The sequence below is a fragment of the Bombus huntii genome, chromosome 6 (genome assembly GCF_024542735.1).
Source record: "Bombus huntii isolate Logan2020A chromosome 6, iyBomHunt1.1, whole genome shotgun sequence".
Taxonomy (NCBI): Eukaryota; Metazoa; Arthropoda; class Insecta; order Hymenoptera; family Apidae; genus Bombus; species Bombus huntii.
The window spans coordinates 5,017,482-5,036,605 of NC_066243.1; the positions used below are offsets into that span (position 1 = coordinate 5,017,482).

Consider the following 19,124-nt stretch of genomic DNA (forward strand, 5'->3'; position numbering starts at 1 on the left):
AGATCAAATATGTTGGTAATCCTCAATGAAATCGAATCTTGTAATTATAAGATACAATTATAAGATAAAACAATAAAATTGTAAAATTTTCATCGGAGATTTAACGTATTTCCATTTCCATAATGCATTTCACAGCCAAATGTTAAAACAATACGTAGCCTTTTTTTAACTTGAATAACAGTCGTAAGATTCTTTTTTAAATATCTATATTACGTTTGCAACTGGCTTTGCCGAGTCAACCAGCAAATTTGATAATGTGGATATCGTATGCGTACGGATAACACTCAATAATGTTTCCACTCCATTTCCTTATTTTTCGTTCCAGTATCTCGTATGGCTTCGTTCTCTTCAGTCTACTGACTCTTGCGACAGCACGCAGTAACAAACTTGGAATATATTCCAACCAACTGGCTAAAGATCTGTCATGAGACAAGGAAACGAAATTTCTGTTTCCTGTATCAGTATTTCTATCGCTTTTATCTATTTTGCCGCTTTTGCATTGGTTCTAAAATGGCACTAAAATTGATCTCGTATCGGTCGTTTGTTCTGTAATTGAAATATTATAATCCACTAAAAAAAGTTGATTATCGTGTCTTTTATTGCTTATTTTTATCATATGGCTGTTTAATGTCTGCAATAAAGATAAAAGTGTTATAGCTTTTTGAAACAACGAACTTTGGCGTATTTAAACTGTAGATTTGAAAGTTATATTTTACAAAACAATTGGATAACGAATCATATGTTTTTACGTTACAGGAAAATCTTCCTTGTGCCATCTAAGTGTATTGTGATTGGTTTGCTGTGTCCAAAATTCATACGCAAACGTTTAACATTTATAGGAAATCTCACCTTTAAGCCTCGTCCAAATTAGTCAAGTTACTTGAATTCAGGGCATTTGAGTTGAAGCAATCTATTTTCAAAAGTAATTTCAAATACTTGGTGGAAAATAAAAAGAAGGTATGTAGTTATAATGTCAATTATCAATTATGATTATAAACATAGCAGAGAGATATTGTATACTATCGTGCATAAGTACATAGTTGGACCATTCTAAATCATACGTTTAACTAAAGTGTGATCGAGTGTAAAGTTGAAAAGAAGTAGATGTTACTTAGCAATTAACTTTTGAACCATTTGAAACATGAAAGTACTGTATATGTTCCAAGCGAAAATAAAATAACAGAAGTAATTCACACGAGTAAAATGTTTCAAATTACTTGAAATGAGGTGTTTTGAATAATGTTTCTTTAACCGTAGTAAGTGCACTTTACGTTAAGTGAACGAAAGTTTCACGCTGATGAAGAGATTTCAATTTATTCAAATTTACAGTGGCTACAAAATGTACCTTTTTCTCAAATCCTATATTTCATTCTCACAGTACGAAATTTTTATAGTCGTACTAAAGTGCCATTAACTAGATGACACGAAATTACTAGAATTAAATATTACAATTATTTATTTATTTTTTTTAATTAATTAATGCATATACATATAGATGCAATAGATGTGTGGCAATAGTTTTCCTAGCCACTACAAGCTGTTTGAGTTTAGGTAACTTGACTAATCTGGGCGGAGGTTTACTGTGTAACAGCAAGCATGGAAGAAACAGTTCACATTCCTTAAGAAAAAGAGAGGAGAAACATAAAATGTGGAACCTTTGATGCACGCATAACAGATGCACGGGCAAGCAACGACGATGCGGGTAAAAAATGAGACAAAAATCACATGTATTTCGGGCAAAGATGCAGGAGTCTATCGTTTTCCGTTACGATAAATATCTAAGTCATTGCAGTTACAGAATCGTGTTCTAAAGTTGTAGATCGTAGAGTACGTACAAAGTTCTAGAACTATGGTTCGGTAGTATCACTAATTTATTCTATAGAAACACACTAGTCTCTGGTATCTAACGCTAGTTGCTCTATTCAGTGTCATTATTAAGCATACGTATAGTTTCGACAAGGTTCTTACAAATAGTGAAATTTACCTTCGCTTGTACGGGTCCTTGCTCCACGAAATCCAAATCCTGATCTTCTGGAGGTGGAGGCCAAGCTACGCGCTTAAGTCCTGCAAATAATTTAAATAACTTTTATTATGATACGAGTTGAAAAATGTATCTGTTATCTTTACCTATTTACATTAATTTATAAAAAATACATGTACATGTGGCGATTTGTTTATATTAATTACACAGTTGTACATTGTGGAATACTTGTAACAAGAAAACAGTGTATTTACATTTAGTTTACAATATGTGTAACTTATTTGTATTTAACGTGAAAAGTATCTTTACCAATCGAATGTCCTAAAAAGAAAAGGAGCAAGTGAAAAGTTTATGAAAATTCACTGTCAAATTTCTATTCAGCAAATGGACAAATACTAAACGCTATAGGAAAATCAATTTTCGATTTAGAACTTAAAGGAACGTTTATTAAAATTATTATATTGTTTATTGTTGTTCATATTCACTATATATATTCACTATAATCTATTAACTATTTCTCAAGATTGGAATTTGTTATGCTCATTTACCAAATATATATATACTTTATATATATAGTTCATAAATGAATATATATGTATATAAATACCGAAATTTACGCTATATAATCATTAAGATCAGTATGTATTATATTTGTATAATAATTAGATTTGTGTAAATAAGTTTAAATTAATTCTTTATTTGAGTTCGGATAGTAATGACGAAATGCCTGATTCGAAATTGAAATATGTATTATAGAAGGCATTGTGTAATTGTAACCGACATATAAATGCATCATATTTACATCTAGGAAAAGCTATTGGGAAGTTGACAAAAGCTTATTTGTAATTTATACAAGGTGACTTGACCGAGAAGGCATGTGCACTGATGCATCATGTTGTGTGTTAACTAATTTTAAGCCATGACGTATGCAAATGTTCATGTATTTATAAAATACATGTTAACATCTTCAAAAATTTCATTCTACTTCTCAATATTCTTCAGAAATGTAGATATTTAAAATTTCATTTTACTATCCTGTTATATTAAAATTTCATTATTCTCCAGAAATTTAGATATTTGAAGCAAATAAAATGTACAAGCTTGTATAAGTTTGCCCAAGTTTTGTACAAATCATCGTCATTACTTGTCATCGTATCTCATACTTAACAAGTGTATCGACGCATTTGGCTGGGAACGTTGGATCAAATTTCATTCCCCGTGTTTAATAAAAAAGAAGCGTGGAAAAGAGTCGTTATTACGTCAATAAAACGGATTATTATTCACGTTGCTATACCGCAACGTGGTACTGGCCAAGTTTATATTTACGCGATTATTGCTGAAGAATTTTCACAATTTCGGCCCAGCCTTGCTGTATTTTTAGGTTCTTTGGTTTTGGAGCTTTGAATATTGGATATCAACGCGAGACCATGGATACAAAAATAATTTTGTAGAAATAGAAACGAATTTCTTACTAATTTACTCCGATATAAATCTAAATAATTTAAGACTTCAACAGGTGCTCGGCACGAAAAAAACACATTCAAGTTTCTATTTTGAAATTATTTTGTCAGTATTACTGTATTGGTAGATTGCTTATAAAATCGTTAAATATTTCTCGCGAAATAATTCCTATTGATTAAATGTTTGGATGTATTATTCCGATAGTGACACAATCTTCACTGAGATTTTATGAAAGAAAATCAACTATATACTCCTAAACTTATGTTAGTCAAAAATTTGTCTCGTTACTGGTCTTGACAGGTGTTCGCTATCGCATTTCAAATATATAAGATATCTGTTTATTTAATCACACTTGAAGCAACATTGCCTATATTCCATTAATTCGCAGAATCTTCGACCTTTCACGTAATTTTATGAAGCGTATACCGTCGTATATACGGTTTTAATACAGTTTCACAAAACACGCTTTTGTTAATAACAAACGCCAATTCTTTTCCTAAAAAAAAAAAAAAAAAAATAATCTGGAGTATAATTACTTATATGCATGTAATATATTATAAAATGTTATATTATAAAACGTAATTTCCTCGTATTCAATAGACACTCCACAAGTCACAGTTTACAACACGGTAAATTCCTGGCACAATAAAATCATGAAAATTGCATGTCACATACGAAACAGTATTACAAATCATACACACACGTCGGGTATACACACGTCAAACTTTCACTGGCAGCCGGCAATTTGAAATATTCTCCGTAAAACGTACCGTTGTTTCACACATCTTTCTACAAAAAAGTTCACTCAGCTACAGGGAAGAAGTAGTAGAAGAAGAAGAAGGATACGACTTTGCCAAAACGGATACTCGCCAACAACTGACGCTACCTCCAAGTCACCTGTACCTTTCATTATTGTAGATCGTTTTAGTCACCGATTTTAGAGGATTCTTGGTAACTGGCCAGTAAGTGGGGGATTAATATTAACACGGATGAGAAGATGTTACGAATTCCAGAAGGATCACTGTTCAACAAATGACTCTTGCTTTTTCATTAACTTATTTTAATTAGAGACAAGATAGACATAGATAGAGATAGCTTTGAGGATAGCCCAAGTTAGCTTTGAGGATTTTAACATTTTATACAACGATTTAAATGGCAGCCAAGATTATCAGTAGCAAAGGAACTCTGACTTTAATTATAGGTAAAAATAATTATAACTTTATCAATACATTTTTGCAATAATGTCTAGATGTAATAATTTCCTACATAAATTGTTTTCGATGGTTGATGTACTTATTTTTCACCAAACAAGTATAATATAATGCATGTTTCTATTATCCTACAAAGGAAGAATGAACATTTATAATTACAAGCAATAGAAACTGTAGAAAATAACTGAATTGTAGGTAAGTAATAATGACACGATTATCTAATTACCAAAAAGCTACCAAATCAGCAAATTTCAAGCAACAAGATGATTATTTGCGGCTTGTGAAAAAAGCAGGTGACAAAGCCATCAGAGGAAAGGAAGACCAATATTTGTAATCATACTTACTATCACTGCTCATGAAACAGACTATTTTTAATCAATGACGAACAACAAAAGCAAAGAGGCTAAAGATCACCAAGCAAGGATAACAAGCAGAACTTAACACTTAACTGCTATGATAAAATGGAAATGTATTAACTCTTTAGTGAAATTGTAACATATATCAATAAGGAATTAAAATTATAAAACTACACTTTAAACTACAATATATACATTTGTGTATGTATTATATAATTTGGGATTACTAAGATATTTGATTATTTGAGAAAAATGGTAGTATAAGCCAATTCACAATTTTTTTTGTATAAAATAATATTCTAATTTATTATATTATAAGAAGCTCACAAACTCATTATCAACACTCATATTTCCAAAACATGAAAATATGTCATAGCAGAAAGTAAAATTATAACGTAATCGACTATGAAACTGAAAGTGTAACACTTTTAAGAATTGAAATACGTATGATTAAATTCAAATTCTCAGAATTTTGAATTACATAAGTACATCATTGTGATTTCCAGTCCGCCACGTAATGTCATGTATTACTTGAAAATATATTTATGACAATATTCATAATAAGATGTTTCTAGGTTTCTAGAATACTTGAGAATCTGTTAATAGCAGTTAAGGATTAAGAAAGGACCGATCAAAGTTTTGTCGTGCAAGTGACATTGTTAGTGTTCACCTCTCCGTAGATACGTTAAACTGGCTGAAAGTGATGTTAGTCTCCCTGGTTCATGATTAGCAGTTGCAGCATAAGATTCGCTTCTTGTTAGTCTTCTTCATTTGGGTTAATGCGCGACTTGGTGCTTCGGTGGCTGAAATCTTTCGATTAATTCCCTTTATACAATGCATATGTTATTTTTTCTATGTACATTGGTCAGAAGTCGTTTCTTAGAAATGAATTATATTAAATTACATTACATGTATGTATGTATGTAAACATATAGATTGATACATTGAGAAAGCACATACAATTGTATGATTGTTAATTATTATGGTATCAGTTGACAAAATATTCAAGTTTGTCAACGAAAGAAGAAATATCTATTTGCATGTGCAGTTTGACATTTAGCCAGATACTTGAAACGAGGAGAATAACACTTCTATTTTATGTTGAACATAAAATCGTTCGTTACAGTGATGTGCAAATTCTGAGAAACTAATCGACGAATTTACAAAGTGATTAATGACTATTTGCATTCTATTGAAAAACACTTGGGGAACTGAGTTTCTAATATACCGTACGCTTATGATTGTAACTATAAGCGATAACTATAAGCGATATTTTTAACAATTTGAAATCGTTTGTAAAATAAATTTAATATACAGAATGTCTCTGAAATCATAGTACAAGCAGTGGGATGGTGATTCTGCATGCAAAAATAAGTCGAAAAAGAAGAATGGAGGCGAATATAATGAGCCTTCGTTTTCGAGAGAAATTAGTTTGGAGATCAGTCAGCTGCCCGTGTGGTAATTATAAGTTTCGAGTTATCCGACTTTTCTTTCTGCTCGTATCGATGATAACTTAGACGGGCAGAGCTATGCATGGAGCGGTTGACGTTTTGAACACTTGTTACGTTAATAAAACGGTTTTTAAAGAGTAATATCCTTATCCTTATTTATAAAATCATTGCCAGTACAGACACTGTGAAAATAAAATAACAGTAATGATAAGAAGCAAATTGTGACATTATTCATGTTCATAGATATCAACAGGAACGGAAAGACCTCGAAACTTACAATTGGTACACGGACGCCTGACGTATCTTCAAATTTATTTTTCTCAAAAACGAAACCTTAAACGAAAAAATATTATCCTTCTTTTCCGACTTATTTTTGAAAGTGGAATCATCACCCGACTGCTTGTACCATGATTTCGGAGACACCCTGTATAAGTTACTTTATAACCTACTCTAACTTCGTCTCGAGAAAGTTCAATGTACTAAAAAATGGCAAATAATAGACGTTTTTCTAGAGTTAGAAGTAATAGAGGACGTTCTATACGAGATCATTTACATTTTACATGATCACGTGAGGTCATTTACCAGACTATGTACAATATACATACACGTACATATTATCTGTCATATTCTAGAGATAACGTTACATTGAAAAGACGCTGATTTAGTAGCAAGAAACGACTTCTCGGAAGGAACTAGGATAATCTTTATTTACTTACTGGGTTGACCACCTCGTTGCCTTGCTTCTTCCTCTTCAAGCATTCGTAGGACCGCACTGTTTTGTAAATTCGCTGGTTTGGCGAGTTGATTGAAATCGATCCTGAAAAATTCATTAAAGTTCATATTTATTATTCAAATTATCCACCAATAAATATCAGGTAAACTTTCTATTTATATTACATAGTAAAAATAACTTTAACAAGCGAAGTACAAATGGAACTGTCATAACATATAGCTCTTTATATCTGAATAAGTGGAACATTGTATGCTCAAATTAGTAAGTTCATCTTTATTATTTACTATCGCAATTTGTGGATTCAATATTTAGTAAAAGTATATTTATTTTGAACTGTCCTATATAACGTTATCTAAGAAGGATATTGTTATTAAATTAATAAGAATATGTATATAAATTTCATCATACAGACAAAAGCGTAAAGAATCTAACACAATCTCTATTGATAACCTTTATTTTATTTTTTAATCTTCATTTGTCCCCCATTTTCGCGACTTAATGTGTTCCTCGTGTATCAGATTGACAGAATGTGAATGAAACGAGAAGATAAATAATTAATTTTGCTTTTTGTCATTCACACGCACTTACACTATTTCTCCTTCAGAGGTATCAGATTTCATCCGCAGGTCAAAGGTACCGAAAGATTGTTCTATAAATGGCAGAATAGTATAATCTTCTACCGGAAAAGTGTGTCGAATTGACAAGAGAGATGGGTCGGAGTTAAGTTAAGTTTAAATTTTCACCTGAAACTTTGACTAACGGCTGTACGATAAAATATAATATCCTCGACACTGAACATACATTATTGCCATACCTTCCCTTATTTGCACTTTTGGCAAGCCTTGAATCTTTTCTTTATATTCTAATCTTCTTCCTAAAAATACTTAACTCTTCCTAAGTGAACGTACTTAGAACGCAGTACCCTTAAAGTATAGTAAATTAGGACTTTTACGTTCGGCGCATTTTTTAATGAGTAAAGCCTTTAAGCAAATTCGGAAAAATTCCAAACGTTCCAAACGCCTCCAAACATTCTAAATTAAAGTGAAGTAAAGTAAAACTAAATTAAAGTAAAACACACGAAGTGTAGTGATAGTTATGTAGCGAAAAGGCTCACATTTACGTATTAAAGATTAAAAGAAACAAGCACACGATACAATTGAAGAAAAGAATCGAGATTAACCTTACGATATTTATAATTCTTTCTCACAGTTAATTCGACCAATTCCTTCAAACCGAACCAAACTTATCCTTCCTATTTGTTTCGACACAATTATATGACAAAGAATAGACGCAGCTAGAATCACCTGCTTTGGGCGAGCATGTTGATCACAAGGAAAGGGTTGACGATACAGAAGACAAGTCGTAAGTCGCACGAGAAAACCGGTGGTGTACCATGCACACCGAGGCCACCAAACGCGAAACTAAGTCAAGTACGACAGCGTTCGCGAACTTTGCGCAACGGCTATAGGATTCGAGAGGGGTTTATTTCTAACTCGGTGTGATTCGGTCTTCTGAAAATAACGGTCGACTCGCCAATGACGGCGAGAAGGCTGATTCATCGACTTGCAACCGGTCAGCAGCCACAAGTTGACGGGAGGATCGATATGAATCCGTCAAACGACACACGTGGACCAGGTGCAGTCTATCTTGATCGACGCAAGGTGGTCGCGGTGCCAATGAATCCTCTGTCTTCTCATCTTCTCAACGTGTTTAACTATTCATCTTTCGAGACACTTCCGGATTCTGACGTGCGCCACGAAATTGCCAATTTTAATTAGAATCGGTTGGTTAAACGTTAAATGCACAAATTGTTGGCTGGCTTTTTATGTAATACAGATTGACGTTCCGATTAATCAGTTTTTATATATTGTTCATTATTTATTTGTTATAATTACTTTGCTAAATTAGTTTGCTAGTTTACACTATGGGACCATTTTAAACTTGAACAAATTCTTGGAATTCTAGAAATTCTACAGATTGCATAAATCGAAACAAAAATTTCGACGAAAATAATGTGCCGAAGAAGAAGAAATTAAATAAAAATGGTAACGACATATTGTGCACATATTATGAAAAGTTGTAAAGATAAAGAAAGGATGAACTAATTATAGATTTTTATCGAGGTAACGTGTGATTTTCTATTTCAGCGATCTAAGTGACTCGGTGAGGGAAGAATTATTTTTGTCGATATTGTTCAACGCGTTTCTTTCCATTACTGCATGCTTATAGCATTGTGAATCAGCAGTACAATTATTTTTTAGTATTTGGAGAATTTACAACGAATAAAATAAAGTTTTTACTCGTAAAATATAACTCGGAAAATATGTAAAATGTGTCATGAAAACGGAAGTATCTACACTTTCGTATTACATAATATTTAGTTAAGACGAATTATATATTATAAGTAAGATAATTAAATAAATTGTGTACCACTTTATAAGTGTATTATGTAGTGTGTGAGAAAATATACTATTGAAGTGTATGGTTGTATAGTTGTTTCTGAGAAATGTATATTATGGATTATACATACTGAAATTGAAATTGGATTGCTTTTTCTCTCTATTAATAGTTATATAACCAAAACCACGTAAATTACTTTTTGGCATGTGTAACGTAGAACAGAAAACAGAAGATATTTTCAAAAGTTACACCGCATATCGGATTTCGACACAAATGATAAGTGGTGGCACAATTTGTATTGTTAAACTTATCAACCTTGAATATAGAAAAATCGACTTACCCAACTGCACCATTAGCTAGAACTTGAGTTTGCCTATCCAAAGTTTCCTGTATTGCTTGAGGTGAATACAAATTGATAGGAGAGTTGAATTGTTTGTTCACGAACATTGCCCTCTGCGCAGACATGCTTGTGCTTTTGCGCAATCACCTTTTAATTCTGAAAAATAACAAAAAGACAAAAGTTACGTAAAAAGTTATATAAAACTAAAATTTGAAGAGAAAGTAGATATTTATATCTACTGTTATCGTTATTTTCATTTGATTATGAATTTTGCTAATAAGAAATAACTCACGTGTAATAATTTTATAGATTTTCTATAGTTGATATAATATTAAATATTTAAGTTTTAACAATTTTGTGTGCCTCGAAAATATTTTAAACATTTGTAATGTTGTATTATATGTATATAGACTACAGAGTATATATATATATGTACATATATATAGAGAGAGCATACCATGTATCTATATATGTATAGTCAGTCACAAAAATATTCCTACACTCTAAAACAGAATAACTTTTTAAAAATAGGACCAAACTGCTTGAAATTTTTGGAGAGGTTACAGAAATTAGTTCACTAGATGATATGTAAAAGAAATGTTGAGGAAATTGAAATTGGTAGGAATAACAATGAAGACAGTAAAGGTCTCCTTATACAAATGTTGTAATAAAAATTTAAACAACACATTTTGAATATTTATATCAGTCATATACATGTTGAAAATTTTATCGAAATTAGTTAACACTGGTATAAGCTACGAATGGTTAAAAATGGTAAAAATCGCAGTTTTTCGGAACTTTCAGCTTATTACTGTGATAAATTTAGCTTGTTTTTGCATCGACCAATTTCGATACAATTCTCAATATGAATAACTAACATAAATTTACAAAATGTACTTTTGAAATTTTCACTGTAGATTCACAAAAAAGTTATACAAGGCGACCTTTTCTACTTTCGTCGCCATTCTTCTAATTTCAATCTTCTCAATATTTCTTTTACACATCATCTAGTGGACTAATTTTTCTAGCCTCTCAAAAAAACTCAAATCGTTTAGTTTAATTTTAAAAAAAGTTCTTCTGTTATAAAGGGTGTACCAATACTTTGTAACTTACCGTATGTTCATAAAAGTGAAAATATTTATTTAATACACACACACACACACACACACGCACGCACGCACGCACGCACGCACGCACGCACGCACGCACGCACGCACGCACGCACGCACGCACGCACGCACGCACGCACGCACGCACGCACGCACGCACGCACGCACGCACGCACGCACGCACGCACGCACGCACGCACGCACGCACGCACGCACGCACGCACGCACGCACGCACGCACGCACGCACGCACGCACGCACGCACGCACGCACGCACGCACGCACGCACGCACGCACGCACGCACACACATATTCTGTAAAGGGTTCTATATCGGTAAACATATCCGTATCAAATTTGACATGAACAATATACATATCCGGTAACTATTAGTACCTCATCCACCTCACCGATTTCAATGATTTTTAGATATGTTGCGGAAATCAACATTTTGAACAACTTTTGTCTATACATATAACCGCCGCTCGGCCTTAGTTTCCGAAATATTCGCAAAAAATTGTCGGTATCACTATATATATTACAGCATACGCGTTAGCATTGGTTGACGGCCCCTTCACAGCAACTGATACCTAACCAAAACCTATATACAAAAGCTATAAACAAAGGATAAGAATTAGATTTAGGTTGGGCGTTACATTATTCGGCCGTCATGAAGCAGCATTATTAAGCGCGTACGCTGTGACGGACGAACAATTGAAGATTTTTTGTAGACAACAATGTAAATGCAAAAATACAAACATGTTGCTTTTTATCGTATATATAATGTGTTACATGCCAATGGGAACATTATAACACAGATTTTAAAAGCAACTTCCATTTGTAAATAATTGGATGTAAATAAAGATTGTAAATAAAGGTGATGCCACTGGTATGTTCAACATCGCCTCTGTATGAAACGATATAAGTTAAACAATAGACATGCTAGAACACATGGACACTAAATATCACCAATTTTATAATTAATACAATAATATTTATATTATATTTATATTATATTAATTTATATTGTAATAATTATTTTTCAGTTCTTTTATTACATTATAAACTAACATTATAAAATATACTTTTATAATAAAAATAAAAAGATCTTGAAAAAATATATTTTTTTCTATACAAATTATTTAGGGACAAATAGGATTCAGTATATTGAAATTTAAATGAATGATACATTCATTTTTCTCTATAACTAAAAAGTAGAACATACAGGCTTTTTACACATTCTTCTACTGATGAATTTCGATTACATTAGTGCAAAGAAAAAGAAAATTTTTAATTTGAACTATTTTACACAAGATCCTACAATAGTCAAAACAAATTAAATTTTGAAAATAATCTTTAGTCAGAGGAGCTTCTTCTCGCATCTAAAATATCTGATGTTTGGTACTTACAATGTTGTCTACAAAAAGTTGCCTATAGGTAAACTCCACTATATTGGTACCGACAGTTCTTTGTGAATATCTCTGAAAGTAAGCTCGACCGCAGGTTACATGTATAAGAAAAAGATGTTCAGAATCATGCCTCTGGCAATATATTAAAAAATCATCGAAATTCGTGGATGAAATGTTAATATTATTGAATATTCTTCGATAGCCTAGAAAAGATGTTGGGGAAATGAATGTGTAAAGTGAGTGTTAAACAAGTGAGAATTTGAAGAAAAATATGAATATTAAAAAAATAATTTTACGAAGATTTAACTTCTCAAAGAGAGATTCAACTGTACAACCCCAAAGTTCAAAATATTTATCCTCTCAAAGGTCCGAGCGACGCATAGTTGCTCACTTTAACACACAGCTAGGAAAATATATTTATTGGAAAGAAAATAATAAAAAAAAGAAGAATAAGATACACGTAAAATATATCATAGCCGTTTCTTGTAATATTTAGGCCATATTTAATCAGTTTGAATATATTCCAAAGAATTAATATTTGACGTAGTATTGTAACAATAATTACAAATTATTCTTTAATTTGTGCTACAATTATTCGTTTACCTATTTCAGTCTGTCTTGTTAAAAGTACAGAAATATAACACAAAGCCCGTTTCTTTGAATAACGCTACACGACTTGTAAAATGCGCAAATATTGACCTTCATAAAGAAATGTGCACGTAACTATTTGTAAGTAAAAATAGGCATAATTAACATCTATGATATGGCTACTAGTCACGCTATCTATTTACCTTAAAATTGTCGCTCGAACGATATTCACGAATCTGCGTATTACAGTATCCTTCGTAAATTGCTTACATATGTGGGTCAAATTAGGCAGAATGCGCGGGTCATTTGTATAATTATCGTTTGGCAAACCAACACGAGATTTCGATTAAATCATTCTGTTAATCGAACATTAATTTAACATCTGTGGCTAATTTAGTAAATTCAACGAATCTCTCGCGCAGTTTGCCGTTGTTGTTGGCCGAAATTATGTCAGTAATTAATTACGTGCCTACTGATCTCGATTCAACGATACATTACGCTGGATTGGCACGCGAATAATTAGAAGAATGAAATCGAATAGACCATAGATCTCGTAACATAAATATCAGTAGCCAACGATGATTCATCGTCGAACTGAACGCATATTGTAACCAAGTATTATACAAACAACTTCGCAACAAAGTAGGTCGCACGCAGCACGATGATTCGGGATCGTTCGCTGAGTGTTTGGATATTCGATATCCAAACCAGAGGTGATCGTTGTTGGAAAATTCATGCCAAGAAATATACAGGGGTGTATCGTCATCGTGCGGAAAGAGAAACAGTCAGAACCGCGAAATCTGAGCAAGTGGTAGTCATTGGACATCTTCGTCTTCTGACTCGCTATGTTATAGCACTGATTTCCTCCGCAATTCGCCACGTATACTTCGAGTTCACTGGCATATGTATATGACTTTTAGAAATAGAAACGTCTTGTTTACCGTGTACACAACCACTTGTGAGGGATGTAATAGCAGCTACCCTGATGCGTGGTTAATGTTTATAATAGTTATTTTGTTATAGCAGAAACAGTAACAAAAAAAATAAAAAAAGGATACAATAAGTATAAAATGTATTGGTATAATTGATATTTATAATAATATCTTTAAAATTCATTACTTTTTCACAATGTTTAATATATATTCACACATATATTTCATATGTATTTGTGATTCCTCGATAACAGCATTGTACAATATCCATTTTAATTTTTACATTTAAATATCCATTAAATTTGCCATAATATCACATTGAAATATTTAATGGCGGAGGAATTATTTTCAAATCTTACTTATATACTGGTTCCGTCTTTAAAGTAAAAATTACTTGAAAAAAATGAAAGACAAAAGATACATTTAAATTAAAACGAAAAATTATTTTGCCCTTTGTATTGCATTCATTCTAGAAGTTGAAGTATTGGATTGCCCTTACGATTAAAGTAAAATTTATCATCCTATAAAAATTTTCATATTTCTAGTTATTGTACATGTGTATAATTTCTCATTTATAAAACCTCTCAAATGCAATAATTATTTTGAAAACTTTAAGTTGTGTTGTCACAATCTAATATGATAATAAATGGAATAATAAGTGGAAGAAAATAAGTGGAATACGAATGAAGAATCAATAACTAGTGTAACTAATAGTGAAAATGAAAAGAACAAGTTTGAAATGTATTATACAATACAATACACACACGTACGCATGCATGCATGCATGCACGCATACACGTAAAATAACGAAAAAACCCGATTACATAATAATAAAAAAATATTAATCTACTTCCAAACGTATTTAATATATTTTTTTATTAAAGAAGAAAGAAAAGAATATAATTTGTGCGTCCAAGTTACACAAAAAGGAATAGAACATAATTTAAACCACCTGTATTAGGATAAAATCTTGGACGGTTCGATCTAACATTTAGAAATGAAATGAATAGGTAAATTTCAGTAATACACAAAAGCCGATGACTCGAATCTGTCAGAATGGAAGAACCTCGTATTCTATTAGTTGAATCTTCATGTCAGTTTGGAACTCGGTTATACCTATATCGTCGCTAATGACCGGAAACTCGGACGAAAACAGCGAAGAATTAAAAAACGAAGAGCAAAGAGCAAAATAAACACGAGCAAAGCTCACGTTTATCTTACGAAAGTTTCAAATTCTCTTTGACGCGTCACTAGTGAGCAGCCACCGGTAGTCTACCGTAGTTATTTTTGCTACGAAATTCCTCCGAATATATCTGCATCGTCCGCAAAATCTCTACATCTCCCTCTTTCCACTTCGTGACCCGGAGCATCCAATGGTACTTCTTGTATTAGATTACAGCGGAATTGGGGATTCGATAGCCGCTACCGGATACCGGAAAGCCGGCCAAGCCTTTCGAAAGATTCGGCGACAATTAGTCTCGGAAATCTGTAACGAACGCTGTTTTTCGAGACACGTACAATCCACACTACGTTCCCTTTACATAACTGATATCTATTCCAAGCTCGTTCGTTGGTATTTAGACGATGCTTGTATTGCAGCCTGCTGGTGAAGATTCGATTTCGATCGTCACGTCGCGTCGGGCAGTAACAAATCGTGCCAGTTTTCCAAAAAACCTTGCAGATACATAGTTTCACGTCTAAAAATGTTTGATCGTGTACTTTTTTTATATATATGTGTATAAGTATATAGATACTTCCCAGTATCTTACGTAGCCTGGCAATGTGACCAAAAATGTTCGAAACAAACTGGGACTTTGCCCTTGTTTTCTAAACAACCGTGTGACTTGTGTAGTTACTTATATGTTCGTGTTATCTATTTTAGCGCTAACTGTAAAACAATGTCCTGCCTGTAAAAACTTTTGGCTACGTTTTCATGTTGCAACGAACTTTTTCAAATCTCAAACAGTATTCTTCAAAATTCGAAACAATGAAATTGACAAACATTGAAATTTCATTTTCAAATAAAATACATACTTGAACTCTGATTCTTTTGTTTAGACTTTAAACGAATGAAAGTAATAGCAATGTAATGATTACGTCTCTTAGAAGAAATTGTGAGTAAGTACATATCGTAAATAAAGTACATACGTGAATTCTGGTTGTTTTATTTAGATCTCGGAAGAACGAAAGCGATAGCAATGAAAAGGTTATATTTCCTAGAGGCAATTGTAAGTAGGTACATATTTCGAGATTTAATATTGATAAAGGAGCAGACAAAACGTTTCTCGGTTCTGAGTCTACCGTTTAATACGGATAACATCGCTAATGTCGTAGTCGATAATAATCATTTGGAACGAATGTTACCAACGACCGCTTGAAAAATCAATTACTAGATACACAATTGTTGATATATACAATATATTCGATCGATTTCGTAATCACATGTTATCGACGTCGACTTTTCCTTTTATAGCAAATCTGAAGCTCTGTTAAGGTACATGGCATTCTCAAGGAAATAAAGCACAAGGCGGAAGCAAAACAAATTTTTGTTCATTCGCCATGTAGTATAGAGAAAAAGATAGCAAAACGTAGATAAGTTAATGGCGCAGGCGGAATATGTTTCTTATCGTTTCACGTTTCAAGCAAATATTTGAATATTCCTTAAATTGTACGATAAACGAATCGTCCGATAATAAAATAAACGGGAGTTTTCTGATGTTTTTATGATAAACGTGAAAAGTTATTAGGAAAAACAAAATAAATAAAATAGAATACTTTATTCTTTCAGTGAAACAGATAAAATATACGATATAGTTTTATCCTAGTACGAATATCGTTTGTAATTTATACGCTCCTCAATGTCAGATAATATTGCTTAGCGTAAAATATGCGGGCACGTGAATTCTCATTCGTTCCCGTCATCGCCGAAAATTTTCAGATAGTAACACATATCATACGTTATTTTGTAAGTTGTAAATTGTAATAAACCTTGACGCGTGTATGTTATGACAAGTTCGTACGTCGAAACGCGATAAACTTCAAACCTATACCACGTGTATTTCTTTCTCTATAAAGTACCACGTACTATTATTAAAAAATTGATTGAAATCAAAACTGAAGAGAAAATTAATCAAAATTAAAAACTCCTCGGTTTTCTATACTGCTTCAACACGATCCGTTCGTAGGTACGTATTTCGATTTTTCGAAGAATCCAAGATAAACTTTTGCTTCTCTGTTTCGCTCGTGAAATAAATCATCTCCTGGGTCACGAAATTTCTGAGTTTACAGGACGAAAATGCGAAGCGTGACAATCACAGCGACGAGCACCTACCTTCGCGTTCGAACGCAAGGCACGCGGGTTTCTTGGGTGGCGAAACACACTGGACTCGGAAAAGCGAAAGCATCAGAGAACCAGCGAGAACCACCCCCTACCTCTCGGAAGAGCCGTCGAATCGTTCTCCTTTCCTCTTTTGACTTGTTAGTTATTTTCGACCCCCGTTCTCCACCAATCTCTTAACATTCAACACCGACAACGCTCCTGGCAAACGTAGGAAACTGTTTTGCGTTTCCTGAAATTCTCTTTTTTCGAAATTGTTGACCATTCTCCAACAGACTTTGTTACTTACTGTTGCAATCAAACGCATGGATAAGGACGATCTTCTTTTGAAATGGCGCACGTGTATCTCCTGATAATATTTTCTTCGTGTAATTTGTTTAATATATTCGGTGTTATATGATTTGCTTCTTGTTCCTTTTAGTGAACGGGCATGTAAAAATTGATATCTTCTGCCTGAAATATACCATATGAAATACAGACGTATGCTTACAATAGAAATTTCATATTTATATCACAGAGAAAACGGAAGCTTATTTTTAGATATCTACACATTTCCTCGCTGGTATTTTTAGGAAAGCTCTTTAAAGTATAGCGGATAAGAGATTTTTTGCGTACTTGTAAAAAATTCGTGAAAATATTAGCTTTTCTGACGAAAAATATCTCGATTAGATTATAACTAAATTATAAAATTTAACTCTATACTCTAGAATTAAATTATAAAATTATTTCAGAGATCACATTCTATGATTAGTATCGATTGGTATGCAACTTTACAATTTTAGTTAATTGTATTTAATTTTACAAAATATCATATGAATACAAAACTCGAAATTTTCTATTTGACAACACCAATGCAATACTATAAAAAATAATTTATTTATTTTTTATGAAATTTCCTTTTTCTAAAGAATCTAAAGATTTTATAAGAGAACAGCAATTTAACTATTTATATGATCTTACAGGTATACTGATGTAATATCTTGCTTGATAAGTAGCAAGTAATTCCTCAAGTAAATCATTAATAAATATGTAAAATTTTATATATTAATCATGTTCAGTATGTTTCAAATGTATAAACAATTTTGCAAACAATTTTACAGAAAAATTTGTAAATATGTGTAAAATATAATATCTAAATGTTCACATTATGTACGACATTTAATTTTTTACCAAAAGAGTCAGATAACTAAAATATCCATAACTAAAATGCAATAATACTGTTATATGCGTTAAAAGCGGTAACACAGAAATTGCGTCATACTTCATGTATAACAACGATAATTTTCCATGTTAAAAGCGTTTCATTCTATTATTCGCAATAATGCGAAAAAGAAAAAAAGAATCAAACGTACCTGTTGTTACACATACCTCTGAACGGTCGATACTTCACCAAAGCTTGTCTGAATAAAGTCGATTACAAAGCCCGTTTCTTCGGTCAGTATTACGACATAATAAGAATTACTAAATATGTTTATCCTTCTTTTCATCATCGCAATCAATAACAACGAATAAACTGCTACAATTATCAACAGTCCGATACAAAAAAAGGAACATGGAATAATTTCCTATAGACTTATATACAAAGGAATTCGAATATGCCACAGTGTGATAGCGAATGAAAGATCATTTCCCGCCGTTGGGAAGAATGGAAAATCAATAATAGTTACCGGCCTTACCGACTTTGCGATGATGAAGACCCTGAACGGTACAGCTTCTCTTTCATACTTAACCATCTTTCTCTTTCAGGCGCGTAGAAAGTTCACCACTGCATTCTCCATGTTGCTAAACTACAGCGCCGCACGTCCGCCATTGGTTAACC

At 32.6% G+C, this 19,124-nt stretch overlaps 1 protein-coding gene across 16 annotated transcripts in view; it reads right to left on the reverse strand.

The window, feature by feature from the left end:
- Positions 1-19,121, reverse strand: part of LOC126866969 (probable serine/threonine-protein kinase samkC) — a 25,991-nt gene extending 6,870 nt beyond the window's left edge. For 3 of the 16 annotated variants that reach the window (XM_050621033.1, XM_050621029.1, XM_050621017.1), the window contains exons 1-7: positions 18,982-19,121; positions 18,658-18,821; positions 17,595-17,758; positions 17,300-17,523; positions 9,934-10,089; positions 7,177-7,277; positions 1,985-2,064 (exon numbers count right to left, since the gene is read on the reverse strand). In XM_050621033.1, the coding sequence (XP_050476990.1) occupies positions 1,985-2,064; positions 7,177-7,277; positions 9,934-10,058 (306 nt within the window). In that variant the 5' untranslated portion in view covers positions 10,059-10,089; positions 17,300-17,523; positions 17,595-17,758; positions 18,658-18,821; positions 18,982-19,121. Of the gene's footprint in view, positions 1-1,984; positions 2,065-7,176; positions 7,278-7,781; positions 7,843-8,373; positions 8,653-9,933; positions 10,090-17,299; positions 17,538-17,594; positions 17,759-18,657; positions 18,957-18,981 lie in introns of those variants that run through there. The other 13 variants (XM_050621022.1, XM_050621027.1, XM_050621021.1 and 10 more) reach the window with 13 other exon arrangements.
- Between the last annotated feature and the right edge of the window lie 3 nt (positions 19,122-19,124).